Below are 13,975 nucleotides of genomic sequence, written 5' to 3'. Positions count from 1 at the left end.
AGACACATTATGAGAAGTAACCAAGCAAGTTTTATTCTCCTACCACATGAAAAGATCCACAATAACACTGAATGAAGTGTAGAACAGTAGAACACCTCATAATCATAGAACACATCAATAGACAGTCTTGTAGGTGAGAATACAATAAGCAAGTAAGTGTAAGTGAGACTGACAGACTAACATGCCAGCCTTTTATTGGGCTGTTGTGCGTAAGGCACAGCATTTGCTGTGCAATCTGTCCAGGTTTAAGGCAACCGCCCTAGGGCAATGTGGAGGCACTTGCATTGCACACTGTTTGATTATGAGTGTTCACACAACACGGTTTCAACACTGGGCTGAATGGTGTGTTTTATATGCAGATTTTTTTGGGACTTCTACTTACTTTTTTTTTTTTGTTTTATTGAGTCTTCTCAATTTGTCTGGTACAGCTATATAATACCTGTTAAACGTGTTTGTTATTTCTAGAAGTTCAACATCACTAATGAAACAGGGTGCTGCTTGAATGACATTCTCTGCTTTAGACAAGGTAGCACTGTGATTTTGTTCCAATTAAATATGACATTGATACAAATGTTCTCATTGACAGAAGCTCAACTTACCTTCAGGGAGGAAGAGAGGCAAAAGGTGAAACAAGATAGAGAGACTATGTGGGATCCACCAGAATTCCTCCAGCAATCTACAAAAAAATTTAAAACTCAGTAGCTAATTATATCTGCCTGACATTGTCAAACAGTAGCTAACTTAAACTATTGGCATGCTTCTTCAGGATTATGTGTCAAGCACCTTAATATAGTGCTGCTTAGTCAAATCAATGGCAGCTTTTTGGCGCAATGGACATAATTCAATTATCATAAATGAAGATCAGTATGAGAGATAAAATCTGCATGCTGGATCAGTTTTCAATATGGTTCTTTGCCTTTATGTGCAGAAATTTGATGAAAAACTTTATTCTCTGAAACTAATTTAGCTTAAACATACACAAAGGTAATATTTCATCAGAACTGAACATCCTCAAAAATAATTACTTGTCAAAGTACTCACTTATTTTTCTTCTCTAAATATGGAAAATCTACAATGAACTGTTACCATGTTACACAACATTGTATTTGAAGAAATCTGTTCTATTGTTAGCAAGTTAAATGTAAGAATTAGTTAGTTACATGTTATAGAAAATTTCATTCTATCTGTTGATCACATGTGTAACTAACAGAAAACATTTACTAATATCTATCATAGCTGATATTCTTTCCAACTTTTGTGTCAGTTTCTGTGTGCAGATCATTAAATAAATTCTCTTCCAGGAATTGATCGTGCATTTGAAGCTTTGTTGGATGACGTATTTGGTGAGGAGTTTATGGAACAGTTCAAACTGAAAAGGCCAGCAGCTTTTGTAGAACTGATGGTCAGTTTTGAAGCACGGAAGCGTGTGGCAAGCCCTTACAGAGAAACTCCATTTAACATATTCCCACCTTTCTCCTTTATTGATTATTACAGGAAGTACAAAGGAAAAGAGGTTTGTACAGATTTTCAATATTAATCAGTTAAATGTTGTGCTACATAAAGAGCACAGTACCTTCTATAACAAGTGTATCTTGTGCTTGGATCATAGAACTATACTTTATCTCTACACAGATTAACTTCTTAGACAGTTATCTTTGATAGTAAAGGAAAAGAAGGAGATGCCTAACCATAAGCAAAAATTAAGATTGCTCCCGTATGAATACTATGAAGTCCATCACATCACTTAGAAAACAGAAAGCATATGCATAAAAATAAAACAACACATCCAAGGATAAAGAGAAATTACATTCAGTCTTAGTGAACAGGTAACAATAATATAAATGAAACTCGCTGTCCTAATCAGTGAAAAAATTAAGCTTCATCATTCCGGCTACAAACAGGCCAACTGCAACTGACTGACCACCATGTCATCCTTTGCCATTCATGTCATTTGGATGTGGTATGGAGGCTTTGCAGACCTTGGAGCCAATATTTCTTCTTCAAGTACCTCCTCAGTTGACATCATGAGGATGAGTGGAATCTATTCCAGTCCTCTTACATGGAAAAATTCCAGGCAGTACTGTGAATTGAACTCAGATCCTCCACAGGAGAATCAGATGCATTGACCGCTCAGCTATAGAGGCAGAAAATGTCATGTCAATAGGAGCATAGTAACTGAAGACAGAGAAAAATCACTTGCTTTGAAATTAAATTCACTTATTTCTTTATGATGATGTCAGAAAGGATTGGGACTAAAACTAGTCTATTAAACATTAATATATTTCTCTTAGTTCTATAGATTCTATATGGGGCATGAAGGGCTATTTTCATGAGTAACATTACAGTCAATATTTTACCAACAACTTTATCTTGGTTATTGAAAATATTATCTATTGTTCAAAAGGTAATCTTTTATGCTTTCTGTTCATTGCATGGTATGGTTCAGGTGACGGATAAGTGCACTCTATGTTGAACCCATATTTTCTGCTTACCTAAGCATGATTTGCCATTGCAGTACAATATTAAATGGATTTTTCCCATTCGTTCTGAAACTAAGAATGGGCCTTATTATAATTTTTATGTATAGCATTATGTAATTGTTATTTCTCAGTTTCTGGTTAATATTTTGTGCCAGAATTAATATACAGTTTTGCATCTGAGACACTGCAAAGGAAAAATGGGTTATAACACAATGCAGGATGCTCTTCCATCTGTAAAGAGAATCACAACAAAAAATTTCCAGAATGAATCACTCTGGAGCAGAGTGTGTGCCAATATGAAACTTTCTGACAGATTAAAACTGTGTGCGAGGCTGAGACTCGAACTCAGGGCATTTGCCTTTCGTGAGCAAGTGGTCTTCCTACTGAACTACCCAAGCTTGACTTATGACTCATCCTCACAGCTTTAATTCTGCCAGTGACTGTGAGGACAGGTGGTGAGTTGTGCTTGGGTAGCTCAGATGGTACAGCACTTGCCCGCAAAAGGTGAAGATCCTGAGTTTGAGTCTTAGTCTGACACACAGTTTTAATCTGCCAGAAAGTTTCATATCAGTGCGCACTGCACTGTAGAGTGAAAATTCATTCTGGAAGCATCCCCCAGGCTGTGGCTAACTCATGTCTCTGGAATATCCTTTCTTCCAGGAGTGTCAGTTCTGCAAGGTCTGCAGGAGAGCTTCTGTGAAGTTTGGAGGATAGGAGATGAGGTACTGGTGGAAGTAAAGCTGTTAGAAGGGGTCATGAGTCATGCTTGAGTAGCTCAGATGGTAGAGCACTTGCCTGTGAAAGGCAAAGGTCCCAAGTTCAAGTCTCTGTCCAGTACACAGTTTTAATCTGCCAGAAAGTTTCAACAACAAATTTTTTTTGCAACATCTTTCAGCAGTGAAACAGTATTATGTTTCTGTTAGTTCTACTTTTTTGTCTCTCTCTGTATGAATTTTTATGTGCCCTCCTTTCTCTTGTAGCTGTAATATCTATGCAGAACACAGAACTGAGAACAGCAAAAGAAAATTACAAAGCGATAGAGTACGCTAACATTTTATGTATCTTCCCTGCTTTAATTAGCTTTATTATATTACTTACTGTTTCTTGAGGCAGTTATTTAATTAGACAGACTGTTTGTATTGTATCTAATTAGAGTGTAACATACACAGTAAATCTACCTATAATGTTAAATAACTTAATGTAATGCAGCACAGTGTGTATCCACAAGTTAGGCGTTGCTTAATGTGTGTGTGTGTGTGTGTGTGTGTGTGTGTGTGTGTGTGTGTGTGTGTGTGTCTGTATGTGAATAAGACCTGTAACCTTCTTTTTTATAAATTAATAACATATTGATCATTTGATTGCTGATCATATAATTATGAGGGATGATCAACAAAGATTGAGGCTGAGTTTTTTCTGTAGCTTCCATGATAGTTTCCTATCTATACCATGAATATTTGAAAACAACTGTTTTTTATGTATAATGTCCATAGGTGGCAGTATTTTGTAGATGATTTTTGCATTTCGCATACCAAAGAATGCAATACGCTGTATTCCAGTGAAAGTTTCAAAAAGCTGCAGCAAGTGTACAGTGAAGATGCACTACTGTATGCAACAATGTTTAGCTGGTTCAAAGACTTAAGAGAAGGCTGACTTGTCTGTGTTAATCAAGGTGGGCCTAGTATTTTTCCTTCTGATGTGACTGAAGTCAACATCAAGACAGCTGTTGTGATTGTCTGCAAGGATCAACAGATAACATTATGTAACCTCAGTGAAGTGTAGAGAACTTCATATGACAGTGTCTTCATGATTATGCATCGTCATCTGCATATGACTTTTGTTTGTGCCTGTAATGTGCTGTATCTGTTGACCCCCAAACAAAAGACTGTATAATTGGAGACAAGCCATGAGGTGTTGCTTCTCTTTGCTGATAAATGGGTTGCATTTCTCGGATTGATTACCACCAGTGATAAGTCGTGGCTGTGTTATTATGATCCTGGAGGAAAATGAGCCAGTGCAGTGTGGATATCGCAAGGTTCTCCAACACCAGAAAAGGGGAAAGTTGTTATATCCGCAAGTAAAGTGGTGGTGATCACATTTTTTGACTATCATGGAATGATTTACCAGCATGCAGTTCTCCCTCACACTACTGTTACAGCAGCATACTGCATGTCAGTATTGGCTTAACTGACAAAGCACACTGCAAGGAAGTGACCAGAACTGTGTCATACTGGGTGGCGACTTCATCATGACAATGCATGGCCTCATGTCACATATCAAGTCATGCATCTCCTGGCTCAGTTCAACTTTACCTGAGTACCATATCATCTGCCTTATAGCCCTGATCTTGCATCCTGTGCTTTATTTTATTCCTGTTATTGAAGGCAAATGTAACAAATAAGAGACAAATGACAGTTACAGCAGAGGTACCGTACACTGCAAATTGTTGGTCAAGTATGAAGGGAGGATATGTTTTTGTGTCTCTTTGCTGATAGAGGGGTAGCAGAGGCACTATAAAAGGTTTATTTAAGTAGGGGATGAGTGTTTTGGAAAGATCATGTAAACATTGAAATGAATAGTAAACATCTGTGAAAAACTCAGACTGTCTTTGTTGATCAGTCCTCATGTAGTACCTTTTTTTTCATAAAGGTTATTTTATTATTCATATCAATCAATTAGACAATTAAATTCCTGTTCATCCACACATACCCATTTTCTGCCCAATGAGATGTGGTGGAGGACACATCTGCTGCCCCTGTCATTTCCCACTTACTTGTTAAATTAGCAAATGGCTGTGAACTGGTAAACCTTCATATTAGTTTTAATTCCCATCAAGGTTATTCAGCGAAGGCACACATGGGAGGAAGCAATATGTTTTGCCTGGCTCTTCTTGGAATACACACTATGTGATCAAAAGTGTCTGGACACCTGGCTGAAAATGACTACAGGTTCATGGAGCCCTCCTTCGGTAATGCTGAAATTCAATATAGTGTTGGCCCACCCTTAGCCTTGATGACAGCTTCCACTCTTGCAGGGATATGTTCAATCAGGTGGTGGAAGGTCTCTTGGGGAATGGCACCCCATTCTTCATGGAGTGCTGCACTGGGGAGAGGTGTCAGTGTCAGTCAGTGAGGCCTGGCACAAAGTCAGCGTTCCAAGACATCCCAAAGGTGTTATATACGATTCAGGACAGGACTCTGTGCAGGCCAGGGATGTTATTGTCATGCAACCACTCTGCCACAGGCCGTGCATTATGAACAGGTGCTCTATTGTGTTGAAAGATGCAGTCAGCATTCCCAAATTGCTCTTCAACAGTGGGAAGTAAGAAGGTGCTTAAAACATCAATGTAGGCCTTTGCTGTGATAATGCCATGTGAAATAACAAGGGGTTCAAGCCCCCTCCATATAAACACAAATACAACATAACACCACCGCCTCTGAATTTTAGTATTGGCACTACACACACTGGGAGATGATGTTCATGAGGCATTCGCCATACCCACACCCTGCCATCAGATCGCCACATTGTGTACTGTGATTTGTCATTCCACACAACGTTTTTCCACTATTCATTCATCCAATGTTTACACTCCTTACACAAGCGAGGTGTCATTTGGCATTTACCGGCATGATGTGTGGCTTATGAGCAGCCACTCGACCATGAAATCCAAGTTTTCTCACCTCCCACCTAACTGACATAGTACTTACAGTGGATCCTGATGCAGTTTGGAATTCCTGTGTGATGGTCTGGATAGACATCTGCCTGTTACACATTATGACCCTCTTCAACTGTCGGCTGTCTCTGTTAGTCAACAGACAAGGTCGGCCTGTACGCTTTTGTGCTGTATGTGTCCCTTCACATTTCCACTTCACTATCACATCAGAAACAGCGGACCTAGGGATGTTTAGGAGTGTGGAAATCTTGCATACAGACGTATGACACAAGTGACCCCCAATCAGCTGACCGTGTTCGAAGTCCATGAGTTCCGTGGAGTGACACGTTCTGCTCTCTCACGATCTCTAATGACTACTGAGGTTGCTGATATGGAGTACCTGGCGGTAAGTGGCAGCACAATGCACCTAATATGAAAAACATATGTTTTTGGGGGTGTCCATATACTTTTGATCACATAGTGTATCTGCTCTTAGAGTTCTAACAGTAAACCTCTTCATCATTTACAGTAGTTCATGTAGTAACAGCCACTGGAATTTTTGATGGGTATCTCTGTAATGACATAATTTTAAAATGTTCATATTCCTTATGATTTGTAATATCTTAAATTATTAATATATATTTGATTTGCATTTCTGAGCAGTTGTCATAGCCCCAAACAAATTTATATGTGAAAACTCCCTAGGAAAGTGGGGTCTGTGTTTAAACTGAGTTGCTGTAACACTCAGTGGAATGTTGGCAGATGTCACAAAATCATTAGAAACAAGGAAAAATAATATGACCTGATGTGATTGATGAAATTTAATATTTGACCTAACATTTATTGATAACAGTGAATATTTTAGGTGATTGTCACATTAAAAAACATTGAGGGATGTGAGGAATCTGGTCCTGTGGAATTGTAGATGTCATATCTGTACAATATGAAACATATCAGCAAATTTTGGCACTAGACTAAACTCAGAGAATTGTGACAAAGTTTCTGCCACAGTGATGAGGTGCATAAGTAAAATACATGTACATATCCAGCAACTTCAGCAATAGTTTTAAGGGATATCACATATTTTTAAAAAACTGTTGACAGATGGGCTTATGACTATGACTCTCAAACTAAGTATCCATTTCCACACAAGAGTCCATATTCATGCCATCCAAAATAAAGCTTTTCAAATGAAGAGCAAAGATAAGACCATATCGATTTGGTTTTTTGAAAGTGAGGAGATGTTCATGATGATCTCTATTGATAGGTCAAACAGTAAGTAAAGAACTTAATGGTGAAGTTCTATGACATATCAGATACTCCATGACAATGAATATGTGTTTTCAGAGTAATCATATGAAAATTCTTGGCTAAAAATAAATAGTTCTCATAAACAGTACCCTCCAAACTAACTTTTCTCATAGATGAAATTCGTGTTGAAGGGGCAGCGATTTGATATAGTTGTGAACATTCAGGGAGCAAATTCATGAAGTCAGAACCTGTCCAGGGCGTCCAGAATGCATTTCAAAACTCAGAAAACTCACAGGAATCTACTCGCTGAAAATAGACCCAAATAAAATATGCATTTCAGAATAATTACCACTGTATCTTGCTTGCAGGTATTGGTGAGAACTTCTATCATGTTCATAATTTGTAACCACCACACCTTTTTTTATGATCTTAGTGTTGTACCTGCATGTTTATTAATAATATTGTGTAATAAAATTTAATACACTGACTTTTTACAGATTGATCATGCAATCAAGAAGTGTGGCAGGAAAGACATAAGCTGGTCATCACAAGGAATGCTAAGAATAAATGCTAGCCTCATGAGAGAGCTGTTTCAGCCAACTGTCTCTAATATTCTCAAGGTAGTCCATGCTCAACATCTTGTCTGTTTACATGGTCTAGAAAGTCAAAATAAAGTTTATGTGTTATGTCTGAGCACCTCATAAATATTTGAATCCATATGTTAAACATAGGGGATTATGAACTAGCAACCTATTTTTGTAGGGAAAAAATGCAGAAAGGAGGATTGCCATAAATGTCAACAATATCATCAAGTTCAAAAATGTTGAAACCAATAGTTTCCACTCAGATCAATAACTGCTTATGAACTGCCATTACTTGAAAGTTGTTCATAACTATTACAATATACAGATATCTGCTGGGAGTTTTTCAATTTATTTTGAAAAAAGGTACATAATTATACCAGTTAGCAGGATAAAGAAAGTAGATAATAGTCTTTGGGAACATTAATATCAATTTTATGAAAGATCCAGAGAAAAGAAATTATTTATAAATTACTTAACACTTTAACCACACTTGCTTTATTAATTTTCTTTGCATCTTCTAGGGAAACTGGACACTGGACATTAATAGACAACATATTTATAGGTGAACACTTAATCAGTGATATAAATGTTTATCCAGTAGTGAATTGCCTATCTGACCATAAAGCACAGGTATTATTAATAATTATAACTTTCCTGATTACAACAATGTGGTATCATGGAAAAATTAAGATTAATTAATGAGCAGGCAACAAAAATTTTCAAGTCAACTTTATAGGATACTGAATAGATGGATGTGTATAAAGTAATAGGTGTCAGTTCCAAATTTAATATATTTTTTGATGGTATGAACAGCAATTTTTAACAGCTGCTTTCCCAAGAAAACAATGACGTATGACACTAAAAAGAAACCTAAAAGCTCTTGGATTATCTAAAAGGTCTTGGATTAAAAAAGGAATTAAATATCATGTGCAAGGAAATGAAATCACAGTAAATCATTTAGGCAAACAAAGAAGTAGAACTGATTTCATATTACAAGAAAGACTGTTCTGTCTTAAAGCACAAAAATAAAACTGTATAATGAATGAATTTTTCACTCTGCAGTGGTGTGAGCACTATATGAAATTTCCTAGGACCTTTGTCTTCCATGGGCAAGTGTTCTGCTGACTAAGCTACTCAAGCATGAATCACAACCCGTCCTCACAGCTTTACTTCTGTCAGTACCCCACCTCCTACCTTACAAACTTCACAAAAGCTCGTCCATAAAACTTGCAAGATTGGTACTCCTAGAAGAATAGATAATGTGGATACATGCCTCAGCCACAGCTTGAGGCATGTTTGCAGAAATCATTCTTCCGTTCTTCCATAAGTGCTAGTCTCAAGAGTTTTGCTGGTGAACTTCTGTGAAGTTTGGAAGGTGTCAGATGAGGTATAGGCAGAAATAAAACTGTGATGACAGGTTGTGAGTCATTCTTAGACAGGTCAGTGGGTAGAACACTTGTCCTGAAAGGCAAAGATCCCTGGTTTGAGTCGTTATCTAGCACACAGTTTTAATCTGTCAGGAAGTTTCAGATCCATATAATATCTGAAATTAATAACCCAGACAAAACATTAAATAACATAAAGAAAAGCAGATTACTACTCATTATAAAGGTGACATGATGAGTAGCAGACAGGTACAACAAAAAGACACTTACAAATTAGCTTTCAACCAAAACCTCCTTCAGAAAAAGAAACACACACAGTTACGTAAGCAAGCAATCCCCTTGCACACATGATTACCACCTCTGGCAACTTGTACTGGAATTCATTCCAGTTCGAGCTGCTGGAGATAGCAGTCATGAGTGTGAGGTGTGCTTACTTGTGTATATGAACATGTCTGTGTGTTTCCTTTTCTGGAGAAGGCTTTGGATGTTAGCTAAATCGTACATGTCTTTTCATTGTGTCTGTCTGCAGCTCTACATGTCATCATTATGGTGAGTAGTGATCTATCTTTTCCAGACAAAAAATTAAATTTATATAGACTTCATGTAAAAGGGAAACCAGGAGATCAATTATGGAATGAAAGGACTTTGTTTCTAAGAAAACAGCCAAATAATAAATTATAGTCATGAAGGAAAACAGCCAAATAATAAATTATAGCCATGAGGCAGACAAAATGTTTAACAGCCAGTTCCTGGAAGTAGTTCAGAAGATAGCTGTGGACAGTACAAGGATAAAGCAGCAGACTACATGTAAGAAGCAATTCCAGTGTCATATATCATCATCATCATCATCATTTAAGACTGATTATGCCTTTCAGCATTCAGTCTGGAGCTTAACCCCCTTATAAAATTCCTCCATGTTCCCCTATTCAGTGCTAACATTGGTGCCTCTTCTGATGTTAAACCCATTACTTCAAAATCATTCTTAACCAAATCCAGGTACCTTCTCCTTGGTCTGCCCCGACTCCTCCTACCCTCTACTGCTGAACCCATGAGTCTCTAGGGTAACCTTGCTTCTCCCATGCGTGTAACATGACCCCACCATCTAAGCCTGTTCATCCTGACTGCTACATCTATAGAGTTCATTCCCAGTTTTTCTTTGATTTCCTAATTGTGGACACCCTCCTGCCATTGTTCCCATCTACTATTACCTGCAATCATCCTAGCTACTTTCATATCCATAACTTCAACCTTGTTGATAAGGTAACCTGAATCCACCCAGTTTTCGCTCCCATACAACAAAGTTGGTCGAAAGATTGAACGGTGCACAGATAACTTAGTCTTGGTACTGACTTCCTTCTTGCAGAAGAGAGTAGATCATAGCTGAGTGCTCACTGCATTGGCTTTGCTACACCTTGCTTCCAGTTCTTTCACTATGTTGCCATCCTGTGAGAATATGCATCCTAAGTACTTGAAACCGTCCACCTGTTCTAACTTTGTTCCTCCTATTTGGCACTCAATCCTTTTATATTTCTTTCCCACTGACATTACTTTCGTTTTGGAGATGCTAATCTTCATGCCATAGTCCTTACATTTCTGATCTAGCTCTGAAATATTACTTTGCAAACTTTCAATCGAATCTGCCATCACAAATAAGTCATCCGCATATGCAAGACTGCTTATTTTGTGTTACATATCTTAATCTCACCCAGCCAGTCTGTTGTTTTCAACATATGATCCATAAATAATATGAACAACAGTGGAGACAGGTTGTAGCCTTGTCTTACCCCTGAAACTACTCTGAACCATGAACTCAATTTACTGTCAACTCTAACTGCTGCCTGATTATCCATGTAAAGACCTTTAATTGCTTACAAAAGTTTGCTTCCTATTCCATAATCTCATAGAACAGACAATAACTTCTTCCTAGGAAACCAGTCATATGCCTTTTCTATATCTATAAAGCATAGATACAATTCCCTGTTCCACTCATAACACTTCTCCATTGTTTGCCGTAAGCTAAAGACCTGGTCCTGACAACCTCTAAGAGTCCTAACCCCACACTGATTTTCATCCAATTGGTCCTCAACTAATGCTCACACTTTCTTTTCAAGAATACCTGAGAAGATTTTACCCACAACGCTGATTAAAGAGATACCTCTGTAGTTGTTACAATCTTTTCTGTTTTCATGTTTAAAGATTGGTGTGATTACTGCTTTTGTCCAGTCTGATGGAACCTGTCCCAACTCCCAGGCAATTTCAGTTATCCTGTGTAGCCATTTAAGACCTGCCATTCCACTGTATTTGATGAGTTCTGACTTAATTTCATCCACCCCAGCTGCTTTATTGCATTGCAATCTACTGACCATTTTCTCCACTTCCTCAGATGTGATCCTATTTCCATCATCATTCCTATCCCATTCTACCTCGAAATCTGAAACATTACTAATCGTGTTTTCACCTACATTGAGCAACTCTTCAAAATATTCCCTCCATCTGCCCAAGGCATCCACAGGATTCATCAGCAGTTTTCCTGACCTGTCCAAAACACTTATCATTTCCTTCTTACCTCCCTTTCGAAGACTGCTAAATACACTCCAGAATGGTTTTCCAGCAGCTTGGCCCATAGTCTCCAACCTGTTTCCAAAGTCTTCCCAAGATTTCTTCTTGGATGCTGCAATTATCTGTTTGGCTTTGTTTCTTTCTTCAACATAACTTTCTCTGTCTACCTGAGTTTTAGTATCTAGCCATTTTTGATACGCCTTCTTTTTCATTTTACAGGCTTCCTTGACTGTGTCATTCCACCAAGCTGTTTGCTTCATCCTACTTTTACACACTACTGTTCCAAGACATTCTTTAGCCACTTCTAGTACTGTGTCCCTGTACCTTGTCCATTCCTTTTCCAATGACTGTAATTGACTACATTCAACTAAATGGTACCTTTCTGAGATCGCTGTCAGGTACTTGTGCCTCATTTCCTTGTCCTGAAGTTTCTCCACTCTTATCCTCCTACATATGGACCTGACCTCCTGCACTTTCGGTCTCACAATCCCAATTTCACTGCAGATTAAATAATGATTAGCGTCATCAAAGAATCCCCTGAATATACGTGTGTCCCTCACAGCCTTCCTGAATTCCTGATCTGTTATTATATAGTCAATGACAGATCTGGTTCCCCTGCCTTCCGAAGTATACCGGTGAATGTTCTTATGTTTAAAAAAGGAGTTTGGGATTACTAAGCCCATACTGGCACAGAAATCCAGGAGTTGTTTCCCATTCCTGTTGCCCTCCATATCCTCTCCAAATTTACCCATAACCTTTTCATACCCTTTTGTTTGATTTCCAATCCTGGCATTAAAATCCCCCATGAGCAGAACACTGTCCTTGTCCTTTACTCTAACAACTACATCACTGAGTGCCTCATAAAAACTATCCATCTTATCTTGATCTGTCGCTTCACAATGCGAATATACTGACACAATCCTAATTTTCTTGCTAGACACTGTCAAATCTATCCACATCAGTTGTTCATTTACATACCTTATTGCAACTATGCTGGGTTCCATTTCTTTCCTTATGTAAAGCCCGACACCCCATTGTGCTATTCCTGCTTTGACTCCTGACAGGTAGACCTTGTATTCTCCCACTTCCTCTTCTTTCTCACCACTTACCCGAATGTCACTAACAGCTAAAATGTCCAGCCCCATCTTACTTGCAGCCTCTGCCAGCTCTACCTTCTTCCCTGAATAGCCCCCATTGATATTAATAGCTCCCCATCTCATTACCATTTGCTTGCCAAGTCGTATCTTAGGAGTCACTGGTTTGTCAGTTAGAAGTGGGACTCCATCAACTCCAAAGGTCCGAGGCATTTTGCTCTGATTGTTGCCAGCATCATATTTAAAGTACCAGGGGAGCAGGTTGCTAGCCTTACTTGCCCCGAGTCCCACTGGGTTTTACCCCTAACGGTTGAGGGAATAACCGGTGGATTTGGTAGTCTTTGCCGTATGAGCACAAAGGTGACCACGACTCAGAATATGTCCGAGATGCCCAGCCTACTTCCAAAGTAACTGGTATCCCGACTGTCAGGACCACTTACTTGGCCACTGATACGTTGCCCATGGTTCATGAACTAGAACATGACTACAGGAACCCACACCATGAACCACCAAAGATGATGTAACTTACCAACCGAAAGTGTTGGCATGTTGATAGACACGCAAACAAACACAAACACACACACAAAATTCAAGCTTTCACAACCACCAGTTGCTTCATCAGGAAAGAGGGAAGGAGAGGGGAAGATGAACGGATATGGTTTTTAAGGAAGAGGTTAAGGAGTTATTCCAATCCCGGGAGCGGAAAGACTTACCTTAAGGGGAAAAAAGGACAGGTATACACTCACACACACACACACATATCCATCCTCACATACATAGATACAAGCAGACATTTGCAAAGGCAAAGAGTTTGGGAAGAGATGTCAGTCGAGGTGGAAGTACAGAGGAAAAGATGTTGTTGAATGACAGGTGAGGTATGAGCGGCGGCAACTTGAAATTAGCAGAGATTGAGGCCTGGGGTGTAATAGGATATACTGAAGGGCAAGTTCCCATCTCCAGAGTTCTGATAGGT

General features: G+C 38.7%; 1 protein-coding gene across 1 annotated transcript in view; it reads left to right on the top strand.

The window, feature by feature from the left end:
- The window catches only part of LOC126277046 (heat shock 70 kDa protein 12A-like), a 218,492-nt gene that overhangs the window by 135,939 nt on the left and 68,578 nt on the right, over positions 1–13,975 (top strand). Inside the window, exons 8-9 of the mRNA XM_049977324.1 lie at positions 1,302–1,513; positions 7,878–8,000. Of these exons, the coding sequence (XP_049833281.1) occupies positions 1,302–1,513; positions 7,878–8,000 (335 nt within the window). The remainder of the gene's footprint in view (positions 1–1,301; positions 1,514–7,877; positions 8,001–13,975) is intronic.

The sequence above is a fragment of the Schistocerca gregaria genome, chromosome 1, assembly GCF_023897955.1.
Source record: "Schistocerca gregaria isolate iqSchGreg1 chromosome 1, iqSchGreg1.2, whole genome shotgun sequence".
Classification (NCBI taxonomy): Eukaryota; Metazoa; Arthropoda; class Insecta; order Orthoptera; family Acrididae; genus Schistocerca; species Schistocerca gregaria.
This window is presented reverse-complemented; position numbering and strand designations above follow the sequence as displayed.